Genomic DNA, 27,296 nt, shown 5'->3' with positions numbered 1-27,296 from the left:
CTGGGCTTCAGATCTTCCGGCCTCCATCTCCCCAGGACAGGGATTACAGAGTGTGGCATCGCCGGTGGTGGGACTGCACCATTGTGCCTGTTCTTATTCAATGCTGGGATAACACCCAGGGCTTCCTGAGGGCTAGGCGAGCACCTCACCCACTGAGCCACATCCCCAGTCAAACTCCCAGACTTTTAATTGCGGGAATTTTTTTTTTCTAAAAGTTCCGAATCATATTCTCTCTCTCCCTCCCCACACTTTCCTGTCTCATGCTTTCTTCTCCACTCTCGTCCTCCCCCGCCACTTCTTTGAGAGGTTGTTTTATTTATTTATTTATTTATTTATTTATTTATTTATTTATTTATTTATTTATTTATTTATTAACAAATCCACTGGATCCGCACCAATTTGGAATTTCACTCTAGTCCTCCAAAGAGGCAGGTCCTGGGCAGATGCCCACGTGGTTCATGTCTGGATCCTGAGCCCCGCCTGCTTGCTCTACAAGTAGCCCAGTGGGGAACAACTCTACAGAAGTTCCCTCCTAGCCGGTGGCAGAACCGGTCTTTGGCTGTAGGGAATCTCCCGAGCAGAGCCCGGTGCAGGTCCCAAGCTCACAGTGCCCTGTCACCAGGTGCCGCCTTGTGGGGAGCAGCTGCGCCAGCTGGCGTCCAGGTGGAGTCAATGAGGTGCAGCCTGAGGAGGATGCTGCGCCCGGAGGAGAGGAAGGAGATCCAGGGCGTTGTCTATCGCGGCGTGGAGGAAGACATGGACTGCTCCAAGGAATCCTTTAAGGTACTGGGGAATCAGTCGGTGGTCGGGAGCATGCTAGGTCAGTGTGGGAGGTGGGAGGGTGGGGCTTTCCTTGCCTGCAGTAGTCTGATGCGTTTGCTACACAAGTTCAGAAAGCAGTGAGTGTGGACAGGGCTACTGAGCACTGGTAAGTGATGTTTAAGATTGCGGAGCCTGAGATCACACCAGTAAAGCGCCACCACACCGTCTGATGGTCCTTTGTTTTGCTTACTTGTTTGCTGAACCCCATCTTGCCAGGAAATAGATTGATGCCAGAGGAGACATTTCCCTAAGTACTTTTGATAGATAACAGATTTAGAATCCCAGGACTGCATGAAATCGGGACAAATTTGGAGTGTGTGCCGTTCCTCTTGGACGTTTACGCAGATTTTTCCTTTGGACTGAAGTGGAACCGCTGCAGCTGAGAATCTGGTAGTCAGATAGCGTTCCGACAAGTGTCATGGGGTGGCGAAGCAGTTTTGTCTAAAAGTGAAACAGAGAACTTGCAAATGTGCCTGGTGGGGACAAACCTACAAACCGAGACAAGACCAGCAGGGGGAGACCTAGTGAGGACCAGAGGACAGCTGTGAGGGGGGGTTTCAGAGTCCTCAGCGCTCTGGATGTTCTGACCTGCAAGAAAGTCTCGCTCACTACCAAGCTGACCCTGATGCTGCCACTCTGCTCTGAAGGGTAGAGGCTGGCTGTCGGCTACCCACAAAACCCATTAGAGATCCTCAGCTTGATAGCAAAAAGGGAGGGACTCTCTTGAAATGTCAAGATATTAACTGTGGCTTTTCAATACCCACTGCGACTTAGTCTCCGCATAGTTCCTTATGCATTTTTCAGGGGAAAATGAAATGCTTGTGCAAACACAAACTTTCACAGAGGTTTTTTTTTTTTTTTTTTTAACTTACAAAAGTATGTACTCATGGAGATAGCACTTTGATTCACACATGAAGTAAATTTTAGAATACTTTTTCAGTTCAGTACTTGAAAATTTACTTTTTTTAAAATAACTGCTTCCCAGCATTCCATTGTGGGGAACACATGAAGGTTTATTTAACTACTTATGTACTGATTAGTACTTGGGTTGTTTTTGTTTGTTTTGCTCTTTTATTGAGCTTTGATTTTTTTTTAATCTATGACTGTAGATGTGGTTTCTCAGTCTGTATGTCTATTGGTAGCTTTGTTCTAACAGAGGCAAGAATATAAGAACAGATTTAGTTTAGTAGACATTTTTTCACTTGCTGTCTAGGTAGACAAAACTGCCAATATGAGTTAGAGGCACCCTACCTCACAGAAACACATATACAAGAGTCAACATTGCTCCCCATCCCACTTAGCACATTAACCAAGGCCTCTTGCTTAGTAGGAAAAAACCACATCATGAGTGAATTTCATTCCTAGGATGCTGTCATTACAATTATTGTGGGGCACAAAGAAATTTTAAGATTTCAAAAAGTCCTTCATGTAAGTTCAGTTTTCTAGAGATTTGTAGAAGAATTTCTGCTATCCAGTCCTAATATTTTCTTTATGTTTTTATTTTAGTATCTTTAGTTTCAATGACTAACTCACTGAGTTAACTCAAGTTAGTACTTTTAAAAAATACGTTGGCATTTAACCATGCTATAGCTATGTATAGTTTCTCACCTTAGTTTTCTTTCCCTTTTGGTCTTATTCCGATTAGATCTATTTCATTCAAGCAGACTAAAACAGATGGGGCTGAAGTCTCTAATTTGAAGAGTTAATTTAGAACTAACTTCCGTAAAAAAGATCTAGTGCCCAGTGTCTTGAATATAGTCATAGAAATCGGAATTCAAGAGCTCAAGAGCTTAGGGAGTACTCAAAACAGGAAACTATACTAGATTAATTATTATATGTAATCCACCAGAGGCTTAAATACACAAACTAGAAAGAAATAATGAAACTGCATTGTGGTTAACACTGAGGAATAAAACAATATCTTAATGTGCTTTCCAGATATGAAAAAATATGCAACCAAGTAAAGCATTTGCCTGAATAGTTTTCAAAGATATTTCTTTTTTTCTTTTCTTTTCTTTTTAAGACAAGGTTTCTCTGCGTAGTTTTGGTGCCTGTCCTGGAATTCACTCTGTAGATGAAGCTGGCCTCAAATATCCTGTTACAAAAGAAAAAAAAATCAAAATATACTACAAGTCAGTAGTATTAAATGGTTTTATTTTATATAAATTTATATATGAGCATCTCAGGTCTGTCCTAAGAACTTTCTTAAGGAATTTCCTGATGACATGTCAGGTTCTGAATAGAGAGAGTTTAACACACTTCATGAGTTCCTGTGACATGTTTATAGGCTGTTTTTATCACTGTGGACTCAATAGTATCTTGCCAACCTCTGAACCTAGTCCTTCCTCTAAAGTGTGTAGAGGGTATATGTCAACTACTTATCACTGAAGAGACTGGTAAATTGCTCTTTTCAGCACTGGTGATGGGCAATAGTATCCCATATTATTGTTCAAAGGACATCAAATTCAAGTGCTAAAATGCTTTCAAATTGATTTAGGTGAGCAATTTCTTTGCTAGGGCAAGACATTAAGAGGAGGAAAGCACCATTTCTTCAAGAACCTCAGTTTAATTATTGATTATGTGTAAATCTGAGAATGGCTGGATATCTTTGTATTATCCTATAGTCACTAAGAGCACATGGAACTGTTTTTTCGTTGGAAAGTGCCACATTTTTATTCAAGATACTGCCAACATACACGTGTTTTTTCTTTTTGTTGTTTTTGTTTATTTGTTTTAAGCTCTATTATGTGACAAGAGAAATAAAATTCAAAGTGGGAAATTTAGATATTTTAGTTTCTTCTGTCCTTACATTTAGTGAATTCATCTTAATATGCTGAATTCATCATTTGATAATTTTTCTTTGCAGTAGTGAAGTGTTGCAGGTTTTTTTTGTTTGTTTGTTTGTTTGTTTTTGTTTTGTTTTGTTTTGTTTTTTGAGACAGGGTTTCTCTGCATAGCTTTGTACCTTTCCTGGAGCTCACTTGGTAGCCCAGACTGGCCTCGAACTCATAGAGATCCGCCTGGCTCTGCCTCCTGAGTGCTGAGATTAAAGGCGTGCGCCACCACCAGTTTTCTTTAAAATAACAAATTATGTTGACAGCTATCTTATGTGGCAAAGGTGACCAGTCATAGCCACAACTTTCATAGCAACTTTCTTGATATTTTGTTTGGGGACTATTTCTTGGCATGAGAAAAAATTATCATGCTCTCTTAGGTCTATGCAAAGCTACTGCCTTGTAATACATTTTGGTTTGGGTCTTTGTAATAGCTTTGAAAACAACACGGGCATTTTTTTTTCCTTCTCTCATATATTACATTCCAACCTCAGTTTCCCTCCTTCCACTCTTCCCAATCCGTCCCCCCAACTCCCCTCCCCGGCAGATCCACTCCTCCTCCTTTTCCCCTCAGAAAAGAGCAGTCTTCCCAGGGCATTGACAGAATAGGGCATGACAAGTTACAATATGACTAGGCACAAACCCTCATACTAAAGTTGGATGAGGCAACCCAGTAGGAGGAAACCGGTTCTAAAAGCAGGCAAAAGAAGGCAAATGCTTTTACATAGCAGTGTGTTTTCTAATCTGGAAGGTACAATGATAAATCTTGTGAATCTTGGTGTTACCCTAGAACTGCAATGGACTCCTGTGAATACGTCCTATATTTTGCTCTTAAACCTCTAGGAAACTAAAACTCACCAAGTAGCCTAGTGTATACAAAAGTCTATAGGAAGCTGAGGTGTAGCTCCATTTGGTAGAGTTGCCTTGCATGGCTGTAGATCTGGGTTGGAATCCGAGCATAGAATAAACTTGAGTGGTTGTACAAGCCTGCAATCCTAGCACTCAAGAAGTAGAAACAGGACAACCAGAAGTTATATAGCAAGTTCAAGGCCAAACCTTGGGACACATGAGACCCTATCTTAAAAAGTAAGCAAAAATCTTTACGTCCCTCTGTTTTTTGTGAAAGCTCCTCTCTTCCTCCATTCCTCTCTGAAAATTACCCGCATGAATATATCATGAAAAGTGAAGCATACAAATGTGTAGCAACCATTGAACACAGTGAATAAAATGAAAGAACAGGAAAGACCCAGAGTGTTTCTCAAACTTTTGCCTTAGAATCCGTTTAAGTTTGAACAGTGTCCTGGAAAGGGCCTGGTTGTGTGACCTACAGTCACTGTGTATTAGAAAGTAGTGGGAACTCATGAAAGTTGGATCAGTGGCTGTGGAACCTGCATGGAACTGAACTAGGCCCTCTGCATGTGACAGTGGTGTAGCTTGATTTGCTTGGGGGGGCCCCTGGTGGTAGAATCAGAATTCATCCCTGGTGCATGAGGAGACTTTTTGGAGCCCACTACCTATGATGGGACACCTCAGGCAGCCTTGAGGCAGGGGGAAGGGCGTGAACTTGCCTCTGCTGGATGTGCCTTCCCATGGGGGGGCTTGCCTTCTTGGGGGGAATGGGGAGTTGGTTGGGAGGGGGAAACTGGGGGAGATGGGAAGAGGGAAGAGGGGATCTCTGAATGGTATGTAAAATAAAAATTAATTTCTTAATTTAAAAAAATGAAAAAAAAAAAAAAGAAAGTGAATAAAACCGAAAAACATACCTGGTGTGGTGGCTCGTACTTACAATCTGAATACTATGTAGGTAGAAGCAAGAGGATCAAAGATTTTAGGTTATCCTCAGCCACACTGTAGGTTTGAGGCCAGCCTCTAGGAAGCAGGGCCTTATCATTCATTTGCAAATACATCAGTAATTCTAAATGCAACTTTGAATGGAAATCTTGCAAAAACAATTGGAGGATAGTTAAATATTTCTGTAATTATTGATTTTTAAAGTTCTCCACTTTCTGTGTTAGGCAGACGTTTAGAACTTTTAAAGAACTGAATAAAGAAATTGCTTGTTGTTATGGATATTAAGTGGAAATTCTTGAATTTTTGGCAGGAGTTGTGGATGCTCAGGAGTAGGGCAGCTGTTTTAGACCCCTGAACAAATTCCTTAGGGACACTGCTTCAGGATGATCCTAGCTTTGGTGTGTAAGGGAGGGTTTGGGTGGAGACTGACTGTAGGCAGGAGGGGCCGAAAAAGATAGAATACTTTAGGTTCCTAGACTTAATAACCCTCACATTCATAGACTCTACTTCTTTTTACTACTTTCATGAACATCTATGAACTACAAAATAAGGACTTTCAGAAAACATTTCCGCACGTGTGCTCACTGTGCTATGACCATTTTCAGTCCACTATTTCTTGATTCCTCTTGCTGTAACTGAAATACATTTCACCCAGCAAAGCAAAGCCCTCTGTATTTTTTAATATATTATTTCTCAGAGCATATTGTATAAATTTTCTTCAAAACTTTTCTTGAGGCTTTTATTCCTTTCACATATGTAAGAGTATGGTCAGAAAAATTAAACATTTGTTTAATGGATTTATCAATTCATAGGCATTTGCCTACTTGCTGTCTATATGTACTGGGTTCTTTAAGAAACATATTTTTGTACTCATGACAGTTTTGAACAGCAGTAAAGTCTTCAGGCTACTATGTGACTAATTTTATATTTTAAAGTTTTGCACATACTTGTTTTAGGTAATGGACTTTTTATACTTCTATAGGTGGACATTGAAGGAGATATGTATAGATTAGAAGACTTCATCAAGAACCGAAGAAAACTAAGCAAATATGAGGATGAAAGTATCTCCCCTTTGCATCATGCAGCAGCAGAAGGTCAGATTGAACTAATGAAGATGATCATCCATGGTTCTTCTTGTGAAGGTAACCAAGTGTTGTAGTGCGGGTTCATAAAGCACTTAGATTTGTGGATGACCAGGAAATTTATACCTGTGACACTGCTTATGGGTAGACTGAATGTGAAGGGAATGTCTGGGAAGCTGGAGTGGACTATATGAGTTCTACTTTAAGAGACTGGGTAAACAGCTTGACCAATCAGACCAAACAGGAACAAAGTCAGCGCGAGAGTGTGAGATTTAATTACTCTGAGTTGGCATATCTTGGGCACATCCTCTTGGAAATATCACACACAGTCAGAACTGCAGAGGATGGAGCTACTGCTCTAGGGCTTCGCCTAAGAAGTAGATGAGATTGAGAACACACATGCATGGACACAGTTTAGGAGAACAGGGATTGTTAATAAGAGGTAGCTAGGGGGGTGGACAAAAAGAGATGGATGGCAGAGGTAGAGTGTAGTAGACAAGAGAGTTGTGGGTCACAGGCAGGAGAGAAATCACTGGGATGCTAAGTTAGGTGGATCCGTTGCTACAAAGACATCAAGTAGGAAGAAGGTCACAAGAAAGACCTGCTTTAGAAAGCCCCTATGTTTACAGGGAAATGAATTGTGAAAAGTAGTCAAGCTAAAAGCATTTTCAAATGGTATGTTGGTGACGAAGCTGTTTAATTGTTTGATGCTGAATAGAATATTTTGTCTTGCTTAAGCAAAACGAGGGTCTAAGGTATTGGGGGGAGGTGGGTTGAGAATTAAAAACTTTGGTGAATGAAAGGAATAGAGGAAGAAAATTTTAAAAGAGAGAGAAAAAGGAAACTTGGCTGCCTCATGGTTCCCACTACTGTTGATAGCCACCAAGCTCAATTCATGAGTGAGTACTTTTCCTTTTCTTCAGACTTAGTGATGTACCACCATGACTACCTTATCGTAGCTACTGGGCAATGCAGAATGAAGAACATTCTATTCTTATACAGCATTCACAAGGCAAATAGCAGCACATGTATACTTTACAAATACATGGAAAGCATGTCCACCACCAGGGATGCAAAATCCAACTTGGGAGTTTATTAGTGACCTGCCATTTTTCCCATGAACATTTTTGAAATCCTTGCAATAGGCCACATAGTCTGCTAAAATCTTTACAGACATGACCCAATATTATTCTCCCCATAGCTTTTACAGGAGTGTGTGTTTCTATACATATATAAGTAAATATGCATATAAATATGTACATATTTTCATACAGGTCTATTTTTTTTTATCAAGTTTGACTGAGACAGCCGAGTGATTCACATAACTCCTCAGGAGCAGTGTGCTGGAACAGGAGGACTTTTAGCCTCTCTAGGTTTCAGCATCTTCATCTTTCTGTCCATTTGTCATGGGGGCATCTTTTGGGCAACTGCAAGTTTAAGTGAAATCACAGTCACATGGAGCTAAGCTAGGATTTGCTCTGATGTAATCTCAGCATTATATTACAATTATGAAATTAATACACAGATAAAAGTTGAGCAACAAGAGGATTCATTTTTATAGATACTATGTAAAAAAATTAACCTAACTTTTAAGATCTTTACATACTTTCATATAGTCTCAAATGGTATTCATTGGATAATTTCGAGAACTAAAACTGTATCCTATTTCTATATTCTAAGACAATGTAGCTGGTTTCATAAACACTTGACACTAAGTTTTGAAGTGGGTAGTTACAAGGAGGTATTAAGTACATGCCAAACTAAATTTAATGCATATTTTGTAATTTCTTTAGTGCTGAATACAATGGATAATTGTGGAAATACCCCACTGCACTGGGCTGCAGAAAAAAACCAAGTTGAAAGTGTGAAGTTTCTTCTTAGCCAAGGAGCAAATCCAAACCTTCGAAACAGCAACATGATGGCACCCCTTCACATAGCTGTACAGGCCACGTACAATGAAATGACCAAGGTGAGGCTGCTGGCCACCTGGGAGTGGGGCTGACCCTGGAGAAGGGGCCAGAATCCACATCTGACCTCTTTCCTGTTTCAGCTGGAATGGCCAGCTTCAAGTGAGATGCAATGGCAAATGAAGTGTAACAACTATGATGTTTACTTCTCACCAAATGATGGGGATGATGATGAGGAGGAGGGGTGATGGAAATGACATAGAGCATAATAATAGACATTGAGGGGGTTTAATTGGGTGCTGTGGCTGGCCACCGCACAGTGACGGAAGAGAACGCTGGATGCTGCGGTAGCGGAGGAATCATGAGCCATGGCTACCTTTTTAGAGCTTTATTAGGAGAGAGGGAGAGAGAGAGAGAGGAGAGAGAGAGAGAGAGAGAGAGAGAGAGAGAGAGAGAGAGAGAGAGAGAGAGACCTCGGGGAGGACAGAGGAAATACGGGGAGAGAGAGAGACCCGTGGGAGGGCATACCTGCTTTTTAGGCTGGGACGCCATTGTAGGCTGGCGATGTAATAAGGACATAATCCTTACAGATATGATGGTGGTTGTAGTGGTGATGATGATGATATGATGATATGATGGTGGTTGTGGTGGTGGGTGATGATATGATGGTGGTTGTGGTGGTGATGATGATGATGATATGGTGGCAATGGGGAGGAGGATGGTGATGGGTGACACCGATGAGTAAGACTGTGAGAACAATGGTCATAATAATCACAGTTCAACTTTTCTTGAGTTTTAATTTATCAGGCATTTTAAAAATAGCTTTGTGCCTTTATTAAACTCTCACTAAAAAGTATAAATTAAGAATATTTGTATCTCCATTTGATAGCTGACTAAGAGGCACAAAAAGAACTAAATGACTTGCCTAAAATTGCACAACTCCAGCTCTAGGCCTTGCCATTTAGATCTCTTTCATAAATGACTGAAATGAAAAGGATGATTAGAACCTTAGTGAAGGCAGAGCCCATAGTTCTATTAGATGGACAGCCTGTCAAAGATAGATCAACAAGAGATACAGAGATCATATGTGGGAATTGATTTTGTTTTTGTTCTTCAAAGCTTTGGACCTTGGTCCCAATTAGTCTTAGTCAATAAAAACCAGAGTCAGATGTTAGGGTGAAAACTGAGAGATCAGAGAAGCAGAGCAGCAACCACTAGAGACTTCTTACCTCTAGGAAATCACAGACCAAATGGAGATAGTTCCTGTCTCCACCCACCTTATATTCCTGTCTCTGCCTCCCTAGTACTGGGATTAAAGGCGTGTACCACCACCGCCCAGCTCTGTTTCTCTTTTAGACTGGTTCAATCTCATGTAGCCCAGGGTGTCTTTGAAATCCTGATCTTCCTGCTTCCTCCTTCCAAGTGCTGGGATTAAAGGTGTATGCCACCACTGCCTGACCTCTATGGTTCACTAGTGGCTATCTCTGCCCTCTGATTTCCAGGCAAACTTTATTTATCAGAATGCAAACAAAATATCACACAACAATCCCTGGTAAATATTTAAAAGGTAGGATTTAGCCCATGATTTTTAGACTGCACCTCGTAGATTCACAGGCATATTAGAAAGCAAATTTGCTTCCTCAGAGGACTGCCATTTACAGATGGATTATGTTCTAGAACAGTTGGTCTCAACCTGTGGGTTGTAACCCCTTTGTGGAGCTGCATATCAGATATTTACCTTATGATTCATAACAGTAGCAAAATCACAATTATGAAGTAGCAACATAATTTTATAATTGGGGGTCACCACAACACGAGGAACTGTATTAAAAGGTCACAGCATTGAGAAGGTTGAGAACCACTAGGCTGTTTGGAATTTAACAATAGATTTTCCTGTGGAAACAGTACAGGAAGTGCTGATTTTTAGCAAATATGCTAACCCACACCCAAGCTGATTGTCAGTAAGCCACAAAGGAGAGTTCCAAGGCCCCTTTGCCACAAAAGCTTTCTTCCGAGCTCTGGGAAAGGTCTGAATTCTAGCACATGGAGAGAGAGTGGAGTTGAACCCCTTTCACCGTGTCTGCTGGGCTTGGGTTTTGAAGTCTACCTTAACTTTCGTGATATGACAGTGTCATTAAATGTTGATGTGCCTCCTTCCTGGCTGGCTAGTTATCTCTGAAAGAACAGCAATGTCTTATTTGTCTGAACAAAATTGTAGTTCTAGACACTGTCCTGATAAGTAGTGGGTATTTGAATGAAATGGAAGAATGACTAAGCAGAAGAAGTGGCTGAACAGTTAGCAACTGTGAAGACTAGGCAGGACCCCCTGAGAAGGTACTGAAAAAATCTGCATGGAAACAGGTTGTTTACCTTCTTCCTAATGACTGCATCATCCAATAGCCAGGTGCTGTGCCCATCATCAGTGGCTGCAGGGACTGCCCAGCAGTGCCATCTATTTCCTCAGAGAGCTCTGGTCCTTTCTCTGAAGGCTCTTTTCATAAATAAGTGGTCATTAGCTTAATTCGTCTTGTCTTTAAAGGCTTGATTTGGGAGTTCAAAGGCAGGTAATTGTTGAAAAACTACTGTTAATTAGAAAATTCTTCAGATGAGGCATAGAAATAAAAGTTCAGAAATAAAGCCCATAGATAATTTGTGAAATCAGTATGTAGATAAAAACAAAACAACAAAAAAACTAGTTGTCCTGAACAATACAAAACCAAGAGAGAAAACTAGGGTCATCAGACAGCTGGATTGTCTCTGCCTTAAACGGTCTTTGTTTACCTACCGTAGCCATGTTTACCAGTATTCTTAACCACCTGGTTCATGACAATAGGAGAAAGAGGAGAAGGTTTGCTTATGGATAGCAATTCTGTCCCCAGCCTACCTCTCTAGCCATGCCCATGGTCTAGCCTGTACCTACTCAGCCTTTCCCAGTCCAAAAGGCTTTTTTACTATTTGATATACCAGCTTTCCCCTACAATATCCACCATTATCTATAAGGTTATAAAGTTAAAAAAAAAAAACCCACAACAGTCATTTATGAATCACCTCAGGTTCTTACATAGGCAGTATCTTTGGGGACCATTTGCCTAGGGGCTTGGGCATGGCCTTATGTCTTAATGGTCTTTGTCCTTGGGGCTTAATCTGGCTCAGTAGCTTAAGCCTTTCCTTCGATTTCCTGGATTCTTATCCAAGGGCCCCAGAGAGTCCTGTAGAGCTTCTGGACATGTCTGGTCATGACTGAATAGAAGTAGGTACATAGTTCAGTTGCTCTCTTTGTGGCCACTGTCACCTAGAATTTAATTCAGCCTAGAAAGAAAGAAAGAAAGAAAGAAAGAAAGAAAGAAAGAAAGAAAGAAAGAAAGAAAGAAAGAAAGGAAGGAAGGAAGGAAGGAAGGAAGGAAGGAAGGAAGGAAGGAAGGAAGGAAGGAAGGAAGGGAAAGAGAGAGAGAAAGAAAGGAAGGAAGGAAGGAAGAGAAAGAGAGAGAGAGAGAAAGAAAGAGAGAGAGAGAGAGAGAGAAAGAAAGAAAGAAAGAAAGAAAGGAAGGAAGGAAGGAAGGAAGGAAGGAAGGAAGGAAGGAAGGAAGGAAGGAAGGAAGGAAGGAATAATTACATGCTGTAGAACTGTGGGATGGGGAAATGCTTCTAGTAGACCTTGGTGGGTTCCTTTGCATGTGAATCTGGATTTGAAGAACGGACCCTGAAGGGGCCTGAAGTCTGTGGAGGGATCCTTTGCTTCTAATTTCTCTTCACCTTAAAGAGTTCCCCTGTTTGTTTTTATGTACTAAACCTCAGCTCGGGTTTTCTCCTATGAACAGAACTCATTAGTTAGCCTAATTCATCGGCTGTGTGTCACATTAGAATACACTCTGTTGGGAAGGAATTCTGCTAGGAAGTTGTTTACTTGGAAGAAGCAGAGGATTTTAGGAAACAGCTGGCTTGATAAGCTTCAGCACGTAAGCAAACAACAATGACAAACCCAATGCCAGTGGTGCAGCATTGAGATGCAGCTGCACAGGGGCTAATGAAGAAGGAGAGTAAATTCAAGTCTTTGCCTAAAGTACATTGCTAAGTAAAGGCAATCCCGGGCAATGTGACCCTGTCTCAATGTCGAAAATGAATGTACAAATAAGGCTGGGGAAATGACTCAGTAGTTGAACATTGTTCAACGGGCATGAGCTACTAGGTTCAGTTACTGGTACTGAAAAAAAGTATAAGCCCTTGCTAAGTTTTATTGTAGTATTTTTTGTATTCAGTATGTTATGGAAGAGGAATCAGAAAAGATGGGTCAGACATGGTGTTTGGCAATCTAGTCTACTGGGAGACGTGACTGTATTTGAGAACCAGCAGTTTAGCTCTTTAACAATGATTTCTTCGTTTGTCCAGGTCTTGATTGAGCACACCACCACCAACATCAATTTAGAAGGAGAAAATGGAAACACAGCTCTGATGTCCGCATGTGCCAAAGACAACAGTGAAGCTTTGCAGCTTTTGGTTTGTAAATCAATGAATCACACTCTGTGTGGCTTTCTTTCTATGATTCTGTCACAAACTGCTATTTAAGAAACATTTCATGGTATCTCCTTAGCAAAATCGAAAATACAGAAAGTAGGTCTAAAGAACTTAGTTCTCAGTGCTTTTTAATGTGGATACACCTCTAGGATTCAATGTGGACCCTAGAATGTATACAGAAGACTAAAAATGAAGCATGAAAAAAATAAGGTAAAAAGAAAATATAGGCAATGATTAAGATGAATCTGGCAGTAGGGCTAGCTAGAATATAAAACCAAAATATAACAACCTGTTTGACACTAGAACCATTTGATCCTGAGACTGAAAAGACGGCTCAGTGATAAGAGTACTGGCTGTTCTTCCAGAGGACTCAGGTTCAGCTGCCACACCCACATGGTGGATTATAATCATCTCTAACCCCAGGAGTTCTAACGCCCTCTTCTGGTCTCTGTGCATCAGACACACACATGGTTCACAGACATGCATACAGATAAAACACCATATATGTAAAAATTTTTAAAATTAAACCATTTGAGAAAACATGAATATGGACAGTTACAGAGTTATTTGACCTCTAAGCAGAAAGCAGGAAAGAAACACTTGATTTCCATTCCCAAGACTGGAACTTTGACTATGGTTTCTCCAAAGCCTGAATTCAGAAAGTCGGCCATCTCTCTGTAAAGTTTCCCAGGTGTGACACCCCAAGACACTGGAGGTACCTGTCTTGGGGACTGCTTCTGTTCCAGGTAGCACCCTTGGTGAGGGCACTACTGGAATTTTATCAAGACACTGAAGGTACCTGTCTCAGGGATAGCTTCTGTTCCACTAATGGAATTTCATCCAATTAGCTCCTTTCCAAGTGTTTCTGGCTAACTTGCCTGCTATTCAGAAATAGAAGGTATACAAATATTTCGTTACGTATATTTGTGTTGCATATGCAAATGTGTGTTAATATTTTGCTTTTAGTTGACTATCGGCTACTAACAACTTAGAACAACAGAACACTGCAGGAAGTGAAGGAATGTCAGATCATTCCAGTCTTTGAATTTTTTTTTTTTTTTTTTTTTTTTGGTTTTTCGAGACAGGGTTTCTCTGTGTAGCTTTGTGCCTTTTCCTGGAACTCACTTGGTAGCCCAGGCTGGCCTCGAACTCACAGAGATCTGCCTGGCTCTGCCTCCCGAGGGCTGGGATTAAAGTCGTGCGCCACCACCGCCCGGCCAGTCTTTGAAATTTTAACATGGCATGTCATAGTGCTTCAGACTTTCCCATACGTGACGGCATCTAAATTGTTCTTTTTCATCACACTTGGCACTTGTACTAGTCCCATCTCAAACTGAAAATATTTATGTGACTCAAATGGCCTGTGTTTTAAAAATTAAATATTTCGCATGACATTGAAAAAACTATGTTGAGTGTGTTGGGAGATTAAGATTGATATTTTTTTTGCATCATAGTGTATCTTCATCTTTGTAAGATGCAAAGCATCTCTACTGCAGTCCTAACCCTATTCTGTAGTTGCTATCTTGCCTAGACTGCACGTCTGCAGAGCTTTCGGCGTGCTCTCCCAGGGGCTCTGAAAGATGAAGTGGCCTGCTGGAAGCACGGAAATCCTTGTCAACCTGTCACTTAGCTTGTATCACCATTCTTGTTTCTCCCTTCCCTCCAGTTAGAAAAAGGAGCGAAGCTGTGTAAATCAAATAAATGGGGAGACTACCCTGTTCACCAGGCTGCATTTGCAGGTGCCAAGAAATGCATGCAATTAGTACTAAACTATGGTGAGTTGATGCTTTCTATAGTCTACACAGTAAAGCAACCTTTAGATACCCTTCTTATGAAAAAAATAAAATCTATACATGAGCCTTTATGTAATTCTAAAGGTCCTTTCTTTCAGAAGCCTATTTATTTCCCCTATTCACCTTCAATGGTGTTTTCTTCCAAAGGTGAAAAGCACGGCTTCACCAAGGAGTCTCATATTAACTTTGTGAATCATAAGAAAGCTAGCCCACTCCACCTGGCAGTTCAAAGTGGTGACTTGGACATGATCAAAATGTGCCTGGACAATGGTGCGCACATCGACATGATAGAGGCAAGTGTTCAGTCTGTATGGCACTCTGATTTGAGAATTCCCATACATTATTTCCCAAACGTTTTGTGGCTCCTTTATACGCAGGTAAGACTGGAAATGCATATAGCACAAAGGAGTGCTATTCCTCTGTCCATTCTGAAGAAAATGTTCTCTAATTTTAAAAATTTCAACATTCCCAAGCAAATGACAAGGCGGATGCGGCAACGAGTACACCCCACTCAGCTGCCATGAGCTGTGCTGAGGCCTAACCTCAATGAGAACAGCATTAATATGCCAAGCCAGGAACACTGAAGTCCAGTCATGAATGTCTTGGGTTCTATTCTAAAGACTTGTGTCTTTTAATTAAGGATCACCTAATTCACTTCTGAGGATATGTATGTAAGAGTTCTGACTGAGCCTGGGTCCTGACCTGATAAAGAGCATGGACTACAGGGACTTTCCCCTTTAGTGCTGTGGGTCAGCTCCCATAAAGGCCTTTCCTTTGTGGAGGAAGCAGAAATTGGCCTATTAATCATGTGAAGCTTCTTCTTATCACTTCCAAATTCTTTGAAATAGAAGTGACCCTATTCATATGGAGTCATTTCATTCAGCTGCCTCAGTAAGGAATGAGACTCATACTTTTTAAGAAGAGAATGGTATTCAAATGATAGTGATGGAAGTGTATGCCAAGAGCACTTGGGTTGCTAGGAGGCCTTTGCTAGAAAGGCCTTCATACTCAGGGTTTTTAGTAAGTCAAATGGTGCGGTTCATTGCCTTCTGACATCCTAGGTCTGGGAAAAATAGACTCACTGCTGAATTTACATGTGTTAGATCCTTAAGTTTGGATTTAAGCTAATGCTGACATCAACACTGTTTATAGAATGGCAAATGCATGGCCCTCCATTTTGCTGCAACCCAGGGAGCCACTGACATTGTTAAACTCATGATCTCATCCTATACTGGAAGCAGTGATATTGTGAATGCAGTTGATGGCAATCAGGAGACCCTGCTTCACAGGCAAGTAGCCAACCTGTCATTCATATGTTAAATATATATATATATATATTGCTTGAAAAAATTAGCCAGAATGGTAGTAAAGGATCTAAAGTTGAATCATTCTTCTCAAATAACCAGAAAGTAAAGGAATTCTTCAACAGACCCATAAGAAATACCTTTGCAATGATTAAAGAAAAGGATAACTATTATCATGAAAACATACTATGTATAAAACCTATACATGAAGGATAAATAATCACATACAACAGAAAGTCTGAAGACCCCAATAATGAATAAATTAATAGTGGTAAAAACGAATGATGGCAAGTTTCTAAAAACATTCAAATCAATGGACAATTACCAAATGTCAGGTGGAAAGTCATGCCTAACAGTAAAAATCTTGAGAGATTAAATTCACCAGTCAAATGACATCAACAGGATGAATCATAAAACAAGATCCAACAATGTAAGCAATTCACTTCTTCAGTAAAGATACATAGAAACAAAAGTGGGAAGGTTCGCAGTAGATACGTGATGTGATTAAAATCAAAGCAAGCTGCAGTAGCTAGATGCCTCTCACATAAGTCAGGCTTGGAATCAAACATGAAAGGGACAAAGGTCAGAAGGGAATTCATCACAATGATGTTGTGTCTCATCTAGAATCTCTAACATACCTCAGGAATCAAAGTAAGTGGAACTTTCCAGAAGTGTCAGCACCATATTCCGGATCAGCCATTGATCCTCTAGGAAGGGCTAAGGAAGCCAACATGTGAAATTTCCTAAGCCAGTTCTAAACTCGTTTTTTCAGGTGTGTTCTACTGGCATTTAGTGACCAGGATGGAGCAGATGCATGTGGCTTCTCCATAGTTCCCCTTCTGATCACTAATGCCTTCACCTTTAAGTAGACATCAATGTTTTAAAACAGCTGTAGGAAATTCTCTAACCAAGGTTTTAAATAAAGAGAACTATTTTGGTGGTGGAGGCTTCCTGGATGCTGGGCAGAGAAGCAGGAAGTGTAGATTGGGACTCAAGTCCATTGGGAAGGCAGAGATTTAATATTCCCTATGTGAGTCATAGCATCATTTCTCTGTACTTGTCTCTCTCCTCTTCTCCTCCACAACTATGATTAGGTAGAAGTCTGGGATGGCAGAAGAGGGCTGGTAAGTTCTCAGCCACTAACTGGAGCAGGAAAGCTGCATTATCTCTTCAGGAAAGGAATCTGAAGTGTATAATCTGTAAGATGTACTTCTGAACTGGGAAGGGGAGAATGGATATCCAGATGAGCAAAGCTACTAGCCCTGATGAAATATGCATTTATAGGCAGGGTCTCACATAGGATGAATCTGCAAACTAAATTTTCCTAATATAAAGGGAAAATATTTTAAAAAACAAAACAATAAATCCCCAAACTAACAAAAGATTTGTTTACTTTCAATGACAAATACAGAGCAAGATTAAAAGAATGACAGTCAAAATATTTCATTTCTTCAAAGATATGAAGACATGAATGATAAATTATATAAACATAAGCATATGATGACAAAAGAAGATTATGAAAAATGAATCAGCATGAATTCAGGAATGCTGATCCAAAAGAATACAACTAGAAACCCTAAAAGCAAAAACTTAGGGTCAGCAAGATATTTGGATACTTGCCACCAAGCCTGATGAGCTGAGTTCAACCGTGGAGTACATGTCATAGGAGAAGAGAAATGACTCCTACAAATTGTCTTCTGACTTCTACATGTGCACTGCAACACACACACACACACACACACACACACACACACACACATGTACGCAAATAAATTGATATATGTAATAAAAATAAATAAATGAAACAAAAAGTTCTCTGCATATGAAACCTACAAGAACTTGGGAACTATCAGGGCTGATTCTCACATCCCAGATTCTGTTGGAACCACTTGGGTGAGTTGGGACTTTATTTAGAATTCTTTGATTATAATGTTCAGTCAATATCCATTGACTTTTGGATATCCAGTGACTTTTCATAACATAGTTTTAGAATATGAGTATGCCTAAGAAACAATTATGTTAGGAAAATAGGGCTCCATGCTATATCTTGTGAACTTTTTGTAACACTCAAAAGTGTTCTGAAATTTACATGTGTACAAAAAATTAAGAGTAGCTGAGGGCCTTGAATGGGAACAGTGTGAGATCCAATAGAAAACATCAAGTTTTAAGTCATTAGCATTCGTATCTGAACAGTGACTTTTAATGAATATTCGTGGCTTTCAGTTATTATTAACTAGCATTGTCTTGTAACTTGGTGTGAGAGAGGCCTAAAGTGATTTCAGTTCTCTCCATAGGAAGTTCAGGCTTCCTAAGAGCTCAGGAAAGCTGATGCTTCCTCATTGGCTTTGCTGAAGAGGAGCCCTGCCCACCCAGCCTACCAGCAGACCTTCTGCATACAACAGACACATTTTAGGCACATCTTGTATGATCCCTACAATCACAATGATGCTCCCAAGTTCTTTCATCTCCATTAAAAGGCAGAAGTTGGTACTCACTTCAGAATGAAGATTTTATATGAAGGATAAAACAGCTCATTAAACAATGAGTCATTTTTGTGCTGTATTTTATTTTTCCTGATTTTTATTACTTTGAAAATATGCTACCCAGAATCTGAATTCTTTACTATAACATTGAATTAGTCATTGTCCAGTTAAATCTACTTCTGATTACAGCAGCTTTAGTTTTTCCCATTTATTTCAATAAAATCTTAATTCTTTTTTTTTCCAGAGCCTCATTGTTTGACCACCATGACCTGGCAGACTACTTAATTTCAGTGGTAATTATTCAATTGACAGGCCTAGTCTTCTTAAAGTACTACTTGCACTTGAAAACATCACTTAAATATAGCATGGGTTTTCTAAAAGAAACCACAGTTCTTGCTTAACATATCTGTGTATTTCAAATTTAATACGAATATTTGTGGAAATTAAAATTATTTTAATCTTAGTCTCAAACATGATAGTTTTTGAAATGCTATTTTAAATCATGGCCATAAGAATTTTGCTTATTAATTGCAATTTATATTTAAAAAAAAAGAATGTGGGCCAGGAGTTAAAGCCTTACTAAGAAGGAAGTACAAAGAAATTATGGGTGGTTATTTGGCTGCCAAAGTTTCCAGAAGGCTGATTGACACATTCCCAAGAGTGTATTTCCTGTGGATGCAGTAATCAACCTATGAGGTTAAAAGAATTGGGGTATATATTTTGATGTCCTTATCAATTTTTTTTTTTTGTACTTAGAGTTCATGGGTCTGTTGCAAAGTAAGTTCATTTGATGGCCTGTGAATGGGTCCTCTTGGAACTGTTGGGTGTAGACAAGTCAGCAGAGCCTTTATAACAGTGCTATCTTGGGGCACATATAAGACAGGCCGCCTATGCCCCTTTTATCTTCTAATAAAGCATTTAGTCCCACCTCATCAGCATCATCTTCCAAACCATGAAAAACAATGAAGTTAAAAACTATGTTGAAGAGATGCTGCCTGCTAGGGAAAGCATAGGATCTTCTTCACTTGGAGAAGCTGGCTTGGCCAGCTTTTGACTGGCATTTTCACGAGTATGCACTTGCATGGTTGTGTGGTGGGTGTATTATGCCCACAAGAGGGACACTCAGCACAGCTTCACTCATCATATTCAGCACTTTCTGTGTTGTTAAATCAACTGCTGAAGTTGTGGTGTTTACACAGAAAACTTTGGAAGAGCTTCACTAGATACCGTGTTTTTGGTGCTGTGTGTGCTTTCTTACAAATGTCCTATCCAGAGAATCGTGGCTGCCCCTCACCCACTGCCTTTACCTTTCTATGAGGCTGTTGCTGCTACTGTCAGCTGAGCTCTGAAAGAGCAAAGGAAAATGCCCGACTCAAGGCTTATGCTGACTTTGCTACTCTGTCCAAAGTAGAGGATTTGCTCCATGGAAATTTCAAAGGCACTTTGTCTCTTATCATGTGAAATATAGTTCCACAACACAAAAAAATAACAAAATGAATTTTCACATGCATGTTTTGTTAAACTCTTACCTTCATAATTTCTATTCAGTTGTCTCGGTTTATCTACTTCAAATAAAATAAGTATTTTTAACTGAATGATTACTTATTGATGATTTAAAAATTACACAGTCAATACATGTGGAAAAATTCAAAATTAAAGACATTTAAAAATAATTTCTTGGGGGCCTGGAGAGATGGCTCAGAGGTTAGGAGCACTGGCTGCTCTTCCTAATGTCCTGAGTTCAATTCCCAGCAACCACATGGTGGCTCACAACCATCTATAATGAAATCAGGTGCCCTCTTCTGGCCTGTAGCCATGCATATTTATTAAGATTTTTAAAAAAAATTGAGTAGTAATTGATCCATTGACAGATGTTAATCAAGAGCTTAATATGGGAAAATAACTTCATCGTTGAAGTTATGAGAAATTGTCTTGATTTCTAATGTTATTTGAATTCTAGGAAAATGTTATGTAATTCTATGATTAGTCTTTAGATTGAGTGCTGGAGTAATATGGACACTCAACACTAGTTAGATATTTCAAAGTCAGTTGCTGCTTCATCTACTCATAATCTCTTTGTTGAATGACTTGCTTTGTTGTAGGGAGCAGACATCAACAGTACTGATTCTGAAGGACGCTCTCCACTTATTTTAGCAACTGCTTCTGCATCTTGGAATATTGTGAATTTGCTCCTCTCCAAAGGTACTAACTAGAAGCAAGCCAATCTGCTTAGTAAACATTTATTAACCATTTGTCTCATGCCAGGTACAGGGACACATCCTGTGCGCACACAAAGGTTAATGGAATATATCCAAGCCTCAACTAGTGTTCAGTCCAGTAAAAAATATTGAGAGGACAATGTGTAGCAATAACACATAATATGTATCAGACAGTTAAATACCAGGAGTTTGGTGACCATGTGAGCTTTCTGTCCCAGCAGACGTCTGTATAGCTGCTGTCACTGTCCCTATTACAGACAAGCCTGGTACTGTGGGAACAGAAGCTTCTCCTTTCTTCATCACTCCATACTCAAATTTTATACTTAAAACTTAAGGATTCCCATAGAAATGTAAAGCACCAGATATTTTTCACCCCTTACTGACACACACAAACACACATATATCGTAAAGTAAACTCATTTTTAAAATATGTTCAGTTCTCCCACCTAAGTATAGTTGCCTGTAAGTCAAAGGCTTGGAAAGTTGAGAACCCACCGAAGGCCATTTACAAACATGTGAGTAGATTTTACATTTCTTCTGTGCTTTTTTCCAGGTGCCAAAGTAGACATAAAAGATCATCTGGGGCGTAACTTTTTACATTTGACTGTACAACAGCCTTATGGACTAAAAAATTTGCGGCCGGAGTTTATGCAGGTATTGTATATCCATGAATTTTTATAGACTGAGTTGTGTTAAATAAAGAGTAAACTGATTTTGTTGCCATTTATGTTATGAGAGTTCATTCTAGGATTTCAAATAAAGAAACTTTATTTCCACCATAGAAATGGGGATGGTAATAATTAGTTGATGATAATGATAATCCAGACTGTTTTGAAAGTTACAGGGGGTTTTGTACTCTCATCTATAATGGGGGCCCATTGATAATCATTCATTTTCCTCTACTGTTTCACTTCTGTGAATTGAATGGAGAAGCCAAGTATAAAGTTGAATCAGTAATGTTCCCCCATCCATTAAGAAAACTAGTCAACACATTTGACTCACTAATGACAGGCTCATGTTTAATGAGCCAGCTAATATTTACTGCTTAACTATTAAGTGCATGTGGTATATCATATTTCTCAGAATAAGTAGATTTTCATGTTGTTATTGTGTTTAATAAAGAGTCAAAATATGGATGGGCTTAAACTTTTTAAACAAAAGTAAATGTTTATTATATTGACTGACCTACTCATTTACCTTTTATAGTCTTGCTTCATCTATTTTTTTTAAATTAAATAAATCCAATTTCAAGACCTCCATCCGTTTTGTTTTGCTTAACGTAACATCTTGGGCTCTCAAGTGTTGTTTGTGCAGACAATGAAGGGAGGAGCAGAGGGCGATCATGGTCAAATAGTTCAGAGAATACAGCATTAAGTATTTTCCCTACTTGCGGGGTCTCTCGAGGCCTCAACTTGAAATGACAGAGGGACAAAGCACGAGACCTCATCCATATTTATTTTCCTCTAGCTGCCTTTAGTTTGTTTGCAGATTTGTCTTCAAGGGCTAGATTGGAAAATGCTATGCTACAGAGTAGTTTGAAACCTACCCTATGAGCATGATGGCAGTCATATCAAAATACCCTTTTTCCCACAGATGCAACATATCAAAGAGCTCGTGATGGATGAAGACAATGATGGATGTACGCCTCTCCACTATGCGTGTAGGCAGGGAGTCCCAGTCTCTGTAAATAACCTCCTTGGGTTCAATGTGTCCATTCATTCCAAAAGCAAAGATAAGAAATCACCCCTGCATTTTGCAGCCAGGTGAGGATCAGACTCCCAACACATGAGCACGTATGTTTCTGTCTTTTATTTTGTCTTATGCATATGAACCTTTTAAAGCTATGGACGCATCAATACATGTCAGAGGCTTCTACAAGACATAAGTGACACGAGGCTTTTGAATGAAGGGGATCTCCATGGAATGACCCCTCTTCACCTGGCAGCAAAGAATGGACATGATAAAGTTGTTCAACTTCTTCTGAAGAAAGGGGCATTGTTTCTCAGGTGAGGCGTGAGTGCATGGAATTCATGTGTCTTAAATTTAGGCATTTTAGATTGTTTTCTGTGATGTTTTAAATTACGGTATAAAACTTTAGCTATCAATAAATAAAATATCTATTTATCTCATTTAATCTTTCAAAGCATACATAATTTCCCAAACACTAAATTGGAATTCAATATAATTCTCAAATGTCAAATTCAGTGTATAGAGTTATGACCTTGTTGCCATAGAATAAGTAAGTGGCTTTGGGGGAGTTTTTCTAAGAACCTTTAAAATATTTGTGTTCTATGTCATTGTTCTTTCATCTTCTTGTTCAAATACAGAGCTACATTCATGTACGTGAGTACATGTATGTGTACATATGCACACATACAACCACAAAGGGTTTTCCCTTCAGTCTAATAAATGAGAGGTACAAAAAAAGTGGCCATGGGAAACATTCAAACTGAACCAACCTCTCTTATACTTAAAGAAAGTTAACATGATTCACAAAACCAAGATAAAATATGAAACATAATGAACTGTGTGTAATCGAACTCCATATTTACAAAAAGGGAAGGAAACCTAGAAACACTGAGCTATCTGAACACTGAAACATTGAGCTATCTTCAAGCTTTACCCAAGTGGCAGAGAGCAAGCAGGTCTTTAGGCTCATGTTCATCAGCCAACTTCTTCATCAGAATATAGATAGTAGCACATGAGTGACAGCTGTGAACTCAGTGCTTTGCCCCATCTCTTCCTGCTTCTCAGGGACACATGTAGATCCAGCTTAATTACGGCATTACTGAAATAGCAAGGTGGCTCTCATAACCTGAACAATCACTTACTGGTACCAAAATTAACTTGTGTCATTTCCTTCCTATGTCGTAGTTTGTACAGTATCACCGACTTGACAGGCTATCACTACATTTGCGTCTTTAATTCCTGTGAAAAGGGATAAACACCTTTGTTAACACGAGAGACTGTAGACCTAAATTCTTAGGGACATCATTACCCGTCTTACAACCGTGCAATCGCTGGGGAGTGTGAGGACAACACAACTATTAGGGAGGTTTTTCTGAAACAATGTTTAGGGAGACAAGATTGAAAATAACATTTGCAAACCCATTTAGGCTTTATATTAACTATACTTTCCCCCACCCTCAAGAGTTTGGTAACATTCTTACATCCTTTATACTTCACTAATGTATATGTGTGAATCACAGTTGTAAGTAAGTGAGCTACACTACTATGCTTGAAACTACCTTATAGAAATATTCACTAAATATTGAGTTGTTACATCTCATGCTTTGCCATCTGCCCAGGCTAAAAGAAGCTTAGTGGCATCACTTTCCATGTTTGATCTGTAAGTGTTTGCACGTCTTTTCTTACTTCTTTAACAGTGACCACAATGGCTGGACGGCTTTGCATCATGCATCCATGGGCGGGTACACTCAGACCATGAAGGTCATTCTTGATACTAACTTGAAGTGTACTGATCGACTAGATGAAGAAGGGGTAAGTATAGATCCCTCTGCCCAAATCAAAATCTTGACATAGAGCAAACATCCAGCTTGTGAGAAAGCCTTCTTCACAACCCTCTTTCCATCCCTTGCTCTACTCTCAGCCTTTTATTGAACTGTTTAAAAGCAGTCTCTTGAAGTGAGGAATAAGCAAAAGGAGACTAGAAAGTAGAGAACATTGAAGGATGTGTGTGAGTTGAAACTGTCCTTCATACCTATAGAAGCCTATGAGTACACCTCAAAATTTTATCTCTCCCTATGAACCACCCCCAAAAAAAATTAATAAAGAAAGCAGAATTGAGTGTTTGTTCCTAATGACAGTCATCTGACACAAAGTATAGCAATTTGAAAGGATTGATCTTGTTATCTTTCACTGGGGATTAGTCTAGTTTTTGTTTTTTTTTTTTTTTTTTTTTTCTGTTGCTGTGACAAAACAGCCTGACAAGGAACTTAGTGGAAAAAAGGGGTTTGTTGGACCTACAGTTCAAGGTTACAGTCTATCCCTGAGAGGGGGGGGGGGCATGAGGCAGGAACTCAAAGCACCTATACATCACATCCAGACTGGAGCCAGGAGAAATGAATGTGCTCTTGCTGCTTGCTTTCTGTTTAGCAATGTTCTTCCAGCCTACAGTGGGCAGAGTCAGTTAAGACAATGTCCTCAAGACAATGCCCACAGGCTGATCAGATCTAGAGGACTCCTTAATTGAGGCTCTGCTCCTAGGCTGACCATAGTCTGTAGCAAGTTGACAATCCAAACCATCAGAATCCTCCTCTTGTCAACTTGACATATGAACACCCACATCACTTGTAAACAGTAGCCTTCCTTTCTTTATTTCCAAGTTCTCGAATTAATATTATATATGAAATATAATCCAATTTAAAAGTGCCAAGTCCTTAAAAAGCCAACTCTTTAAAAATCCAAAGCCTCTTTAAAAGTCCAAAGTCTCTTAAGTGTGGGCTCCTGTAAAAAAATAAATGACATGCTTAAGCATTCTTATTCCAAAGGGAAATATGCTGGCTAGTTTTATGTTGACTTGACACAAGCTAGAGCCATCTTAAAGGAGGGAACTTCAACTGAGAAAATGTCTTTATAGTGTTAAGTTACAGGACATTTTATTACCTAGTGGTTGATAGGGAGGGCCCAGCCCATTATGGGAGTGGCCACCTCTGGGCTGGTTGTCCTGGGTTCTATAAGAAAGCAGGCTGAGCAAGCCATGATGGGCAAGTCAGTAAGCAGCACTCCTCTATGGCCTTTGCATCAGTTCTTGCTTTCTGGTTCCTACTCAGTTTGAGTTCTTATCCTGATGATCTGAGCACTCAATGGCTTTTCCAATCTAAAGTACCAAAATTCTCCAACAAAATAATTCAAAGCCATAAAAATTCATGAGATGGGGTTCATCATATCAACAACTCTATTACTCTGGTGCCAATTTCTGTTCTAGTTTTAATTCTGTTGTTGTGATAAAGCACCCTGACAACACATAAAAGAGGGTGTATCAGGCTTACAAGTTCATGTTATAGTCAATCACTGAAGGGAAGTCAAGGCAGAAACTCAAAGCAGGTAGCTGTATCACATACACAGCAGAAAACACAGAGAATTTAATGAATCTTGGCTTTCTTGCTCCCATATGGCCTTGTCTTTTCTAGCTCAGGAACTCCTGCCGAAGGAATGATGCTCCCCACAATGGGCTGGGCCCTTCTATAACAATCGACAATCAAGACACACCCCTACAGACATGCCCACAGGTCAACCAGACCTAGACAGTTCCTCAAATAAAATGCTCTTTGTTGTGTCAAGATAACAATTAAATCTGCATTTCTCCTCATTTGTTTATAGAGTGCCAAAATGTGCATTTCCTCACAAAATGAGATAGGCCATCATGATTTCTATTTCTATTTTTAGGAATATTTTCGCATGAGAAAATGACAAATTGGCAACCTTATAATCATCTCTGACTTCTTAATACACTTTTAGAACCCCAAGTTTGGAATTTATAGTTCTAACAGGTGCTAAGTCCTCAGGGGTATGCACTTTTGTGCTTACTATTGGAGCCTTATCCTAAAAGCTTCTCGTTTGTCCTCATGGAGTAATCTCACCAAAGAAGCAACACAGATACCACAAAGCAATTCTCTCTCTCTCTCTCTCTCTCTCTCTCTCTCTCTCTCTCTCTCTCTCTCTCTCTCTCTCTCTCTGATAAACTCATTGTTTAAAGCTTCACTGTGAACATGAGGTTTAAACTGATATACTTGCTATCAAATAGTTAGCTTTGTTGATCATCCTTTTAAGAAAGTCAGCAATGAAACAAGGCAACAAAGCAGCCAGAGGACTCTCGCCACTCTCACCCCACTTTCCATGCTCTGTTTTGGTGTGAAGAACACAGCGCTCCACTTTGCAGCGCGGGAGGGCCACGCCAAGGCTGTTGCTATGCTTCTGAACTACAACGCTGACATCGTCCTGAACAAGCAGCAAGCCTCCTTTCTGCACATCGCACTGCACAACAAGCGGAAGGAAGTGGTCCTCACAACCATCAGGAGCAAGAGGTGTGTGTTTTCCCGTCGTCTTTCTTGTAACCTGCTTCCTCAGGTAGCAGGGGGCACCCCTCCTCGCCTGAGAACCAGTGAGGGAAAGGATGTGCTCCAGCTTTGAATCAACATATGCAAATGCCCATTGTTCAGCTACTGCTGACAGTGGGAGCATTGCTTCATCCTCAGTCTTCGTTTCTACAAACCAAACATGACAGCCCAGTACTACCTGCTTAGCCCTTGGTGAGATGCCCGGGGTCCAGGCACAGGGAGCACTTGGCAACAAGGTTACTGTCAAGCAAACTCTGGCCTTGCCAGCTCTTGCCAGCACAAACTCCAAAACTGGGTGCTGATGAAAATAAGTCTAGGACTAGGGGAGCTATCCCATCAGGTAACCATGCCTGTCACCAAGCCTGAGTACCTGCGTTTGATCCTTAGAACTCATATGATAGAAGGAAAGAACTGACTTCTACAAGTTGTCTGTTCTCTAACCTAAAAGCACACTGTGGTGCTTGTTCTT

At 39.9% G+C, this 27,296-nt stretch overlaps 1 protein-coding gene across 2 annotated transcripts in view; it reads left to right on the top strand.

The window, feature by feature from the left end:
- The first annotated feature begins 536 nt into the window (after positions 1 to 536).
- The window catches only part of Trpa1 (transient receptor potential cation channel subfamily A member 1), a 45,314-nt gene continuing 18,554 nt past the window's right edge, over positions 537 to 27,296 (top strand). For both annotated transcript variants that reach the window (XM_037205628.1, XM_028864648.2), the window contains exons 1-14: positions 537 to 783; positions 6,430 to 6,589; positions 8,323 to 8,498; positions 12,823 to 12,930; positions 14,615 to 14,723; positions 14,889 to 15,034; positions 15,894 to 16,030; positions 18,773 to 18,821; positions 20,631 to 20,730; positions 21,301 to 21,401; positions 22,341 to 22,510; positions 22,589 to 22,753; positions 24,134 to 24,248; positions 26,628 to 26,794. In XM_037205628.1, coding sequence (XP_037061523.1) covers positions 673 to 783; positions 6,430 to 6,589; positions 8,323 to 8,498; positions 12,823 to 12,930; positions 14,615 to 14,723; positions 14,889 to 15,034; positions 15,894 to 16,030; positions 18,773 to 18,821; positions 20,631 to 20,730; positions 21,301 to 21,401; positions 22,341 to 22,510; positions 22,589 to 22,753; positions 24,134 to 24,248; positions 26,628 to 26,794 — 1,814 coding nt within the window. In that variant the 5' untranslated portion in view covers positions 537 to 672. The remainder of the gene's footprint in view (positions 784 to 6,429; positions 6,590 to 8,322; positions 8,499 to 12,822; positions 12,931 to 14,614; positions 14,724 to 14,888; positions 15,035 to 15,893; positions 16,031 to 18,772; positions 18,822 to 20,630; positions 20,731 to 21,300; positions 21,402 to 22,340; positions 22,511 to 22,588; positions 22,754 to 24,133; positions 24,249 to 26,627; positions 26,795 to 27,296) is intronic.

The sequence above is a fragment of the Peromyscus leucopus genome, chromosome 5 (assembly GCF_004664715.2).
Source record: "Peromyscus leucopus breed LL Stock chromosome 5, UCI_PerLeu_2.1, whole genome shotgun sequence".
Taxonomy (NCBI): Eukaryota; Metazoa; Chordata; class Mammalia; order Rodentia; family Cricetidae; genus Peromyscus; species Peromyscus leucopus.
This window is presented reverse-complemented; position numbering and strand designations above follow the sequence as displayed.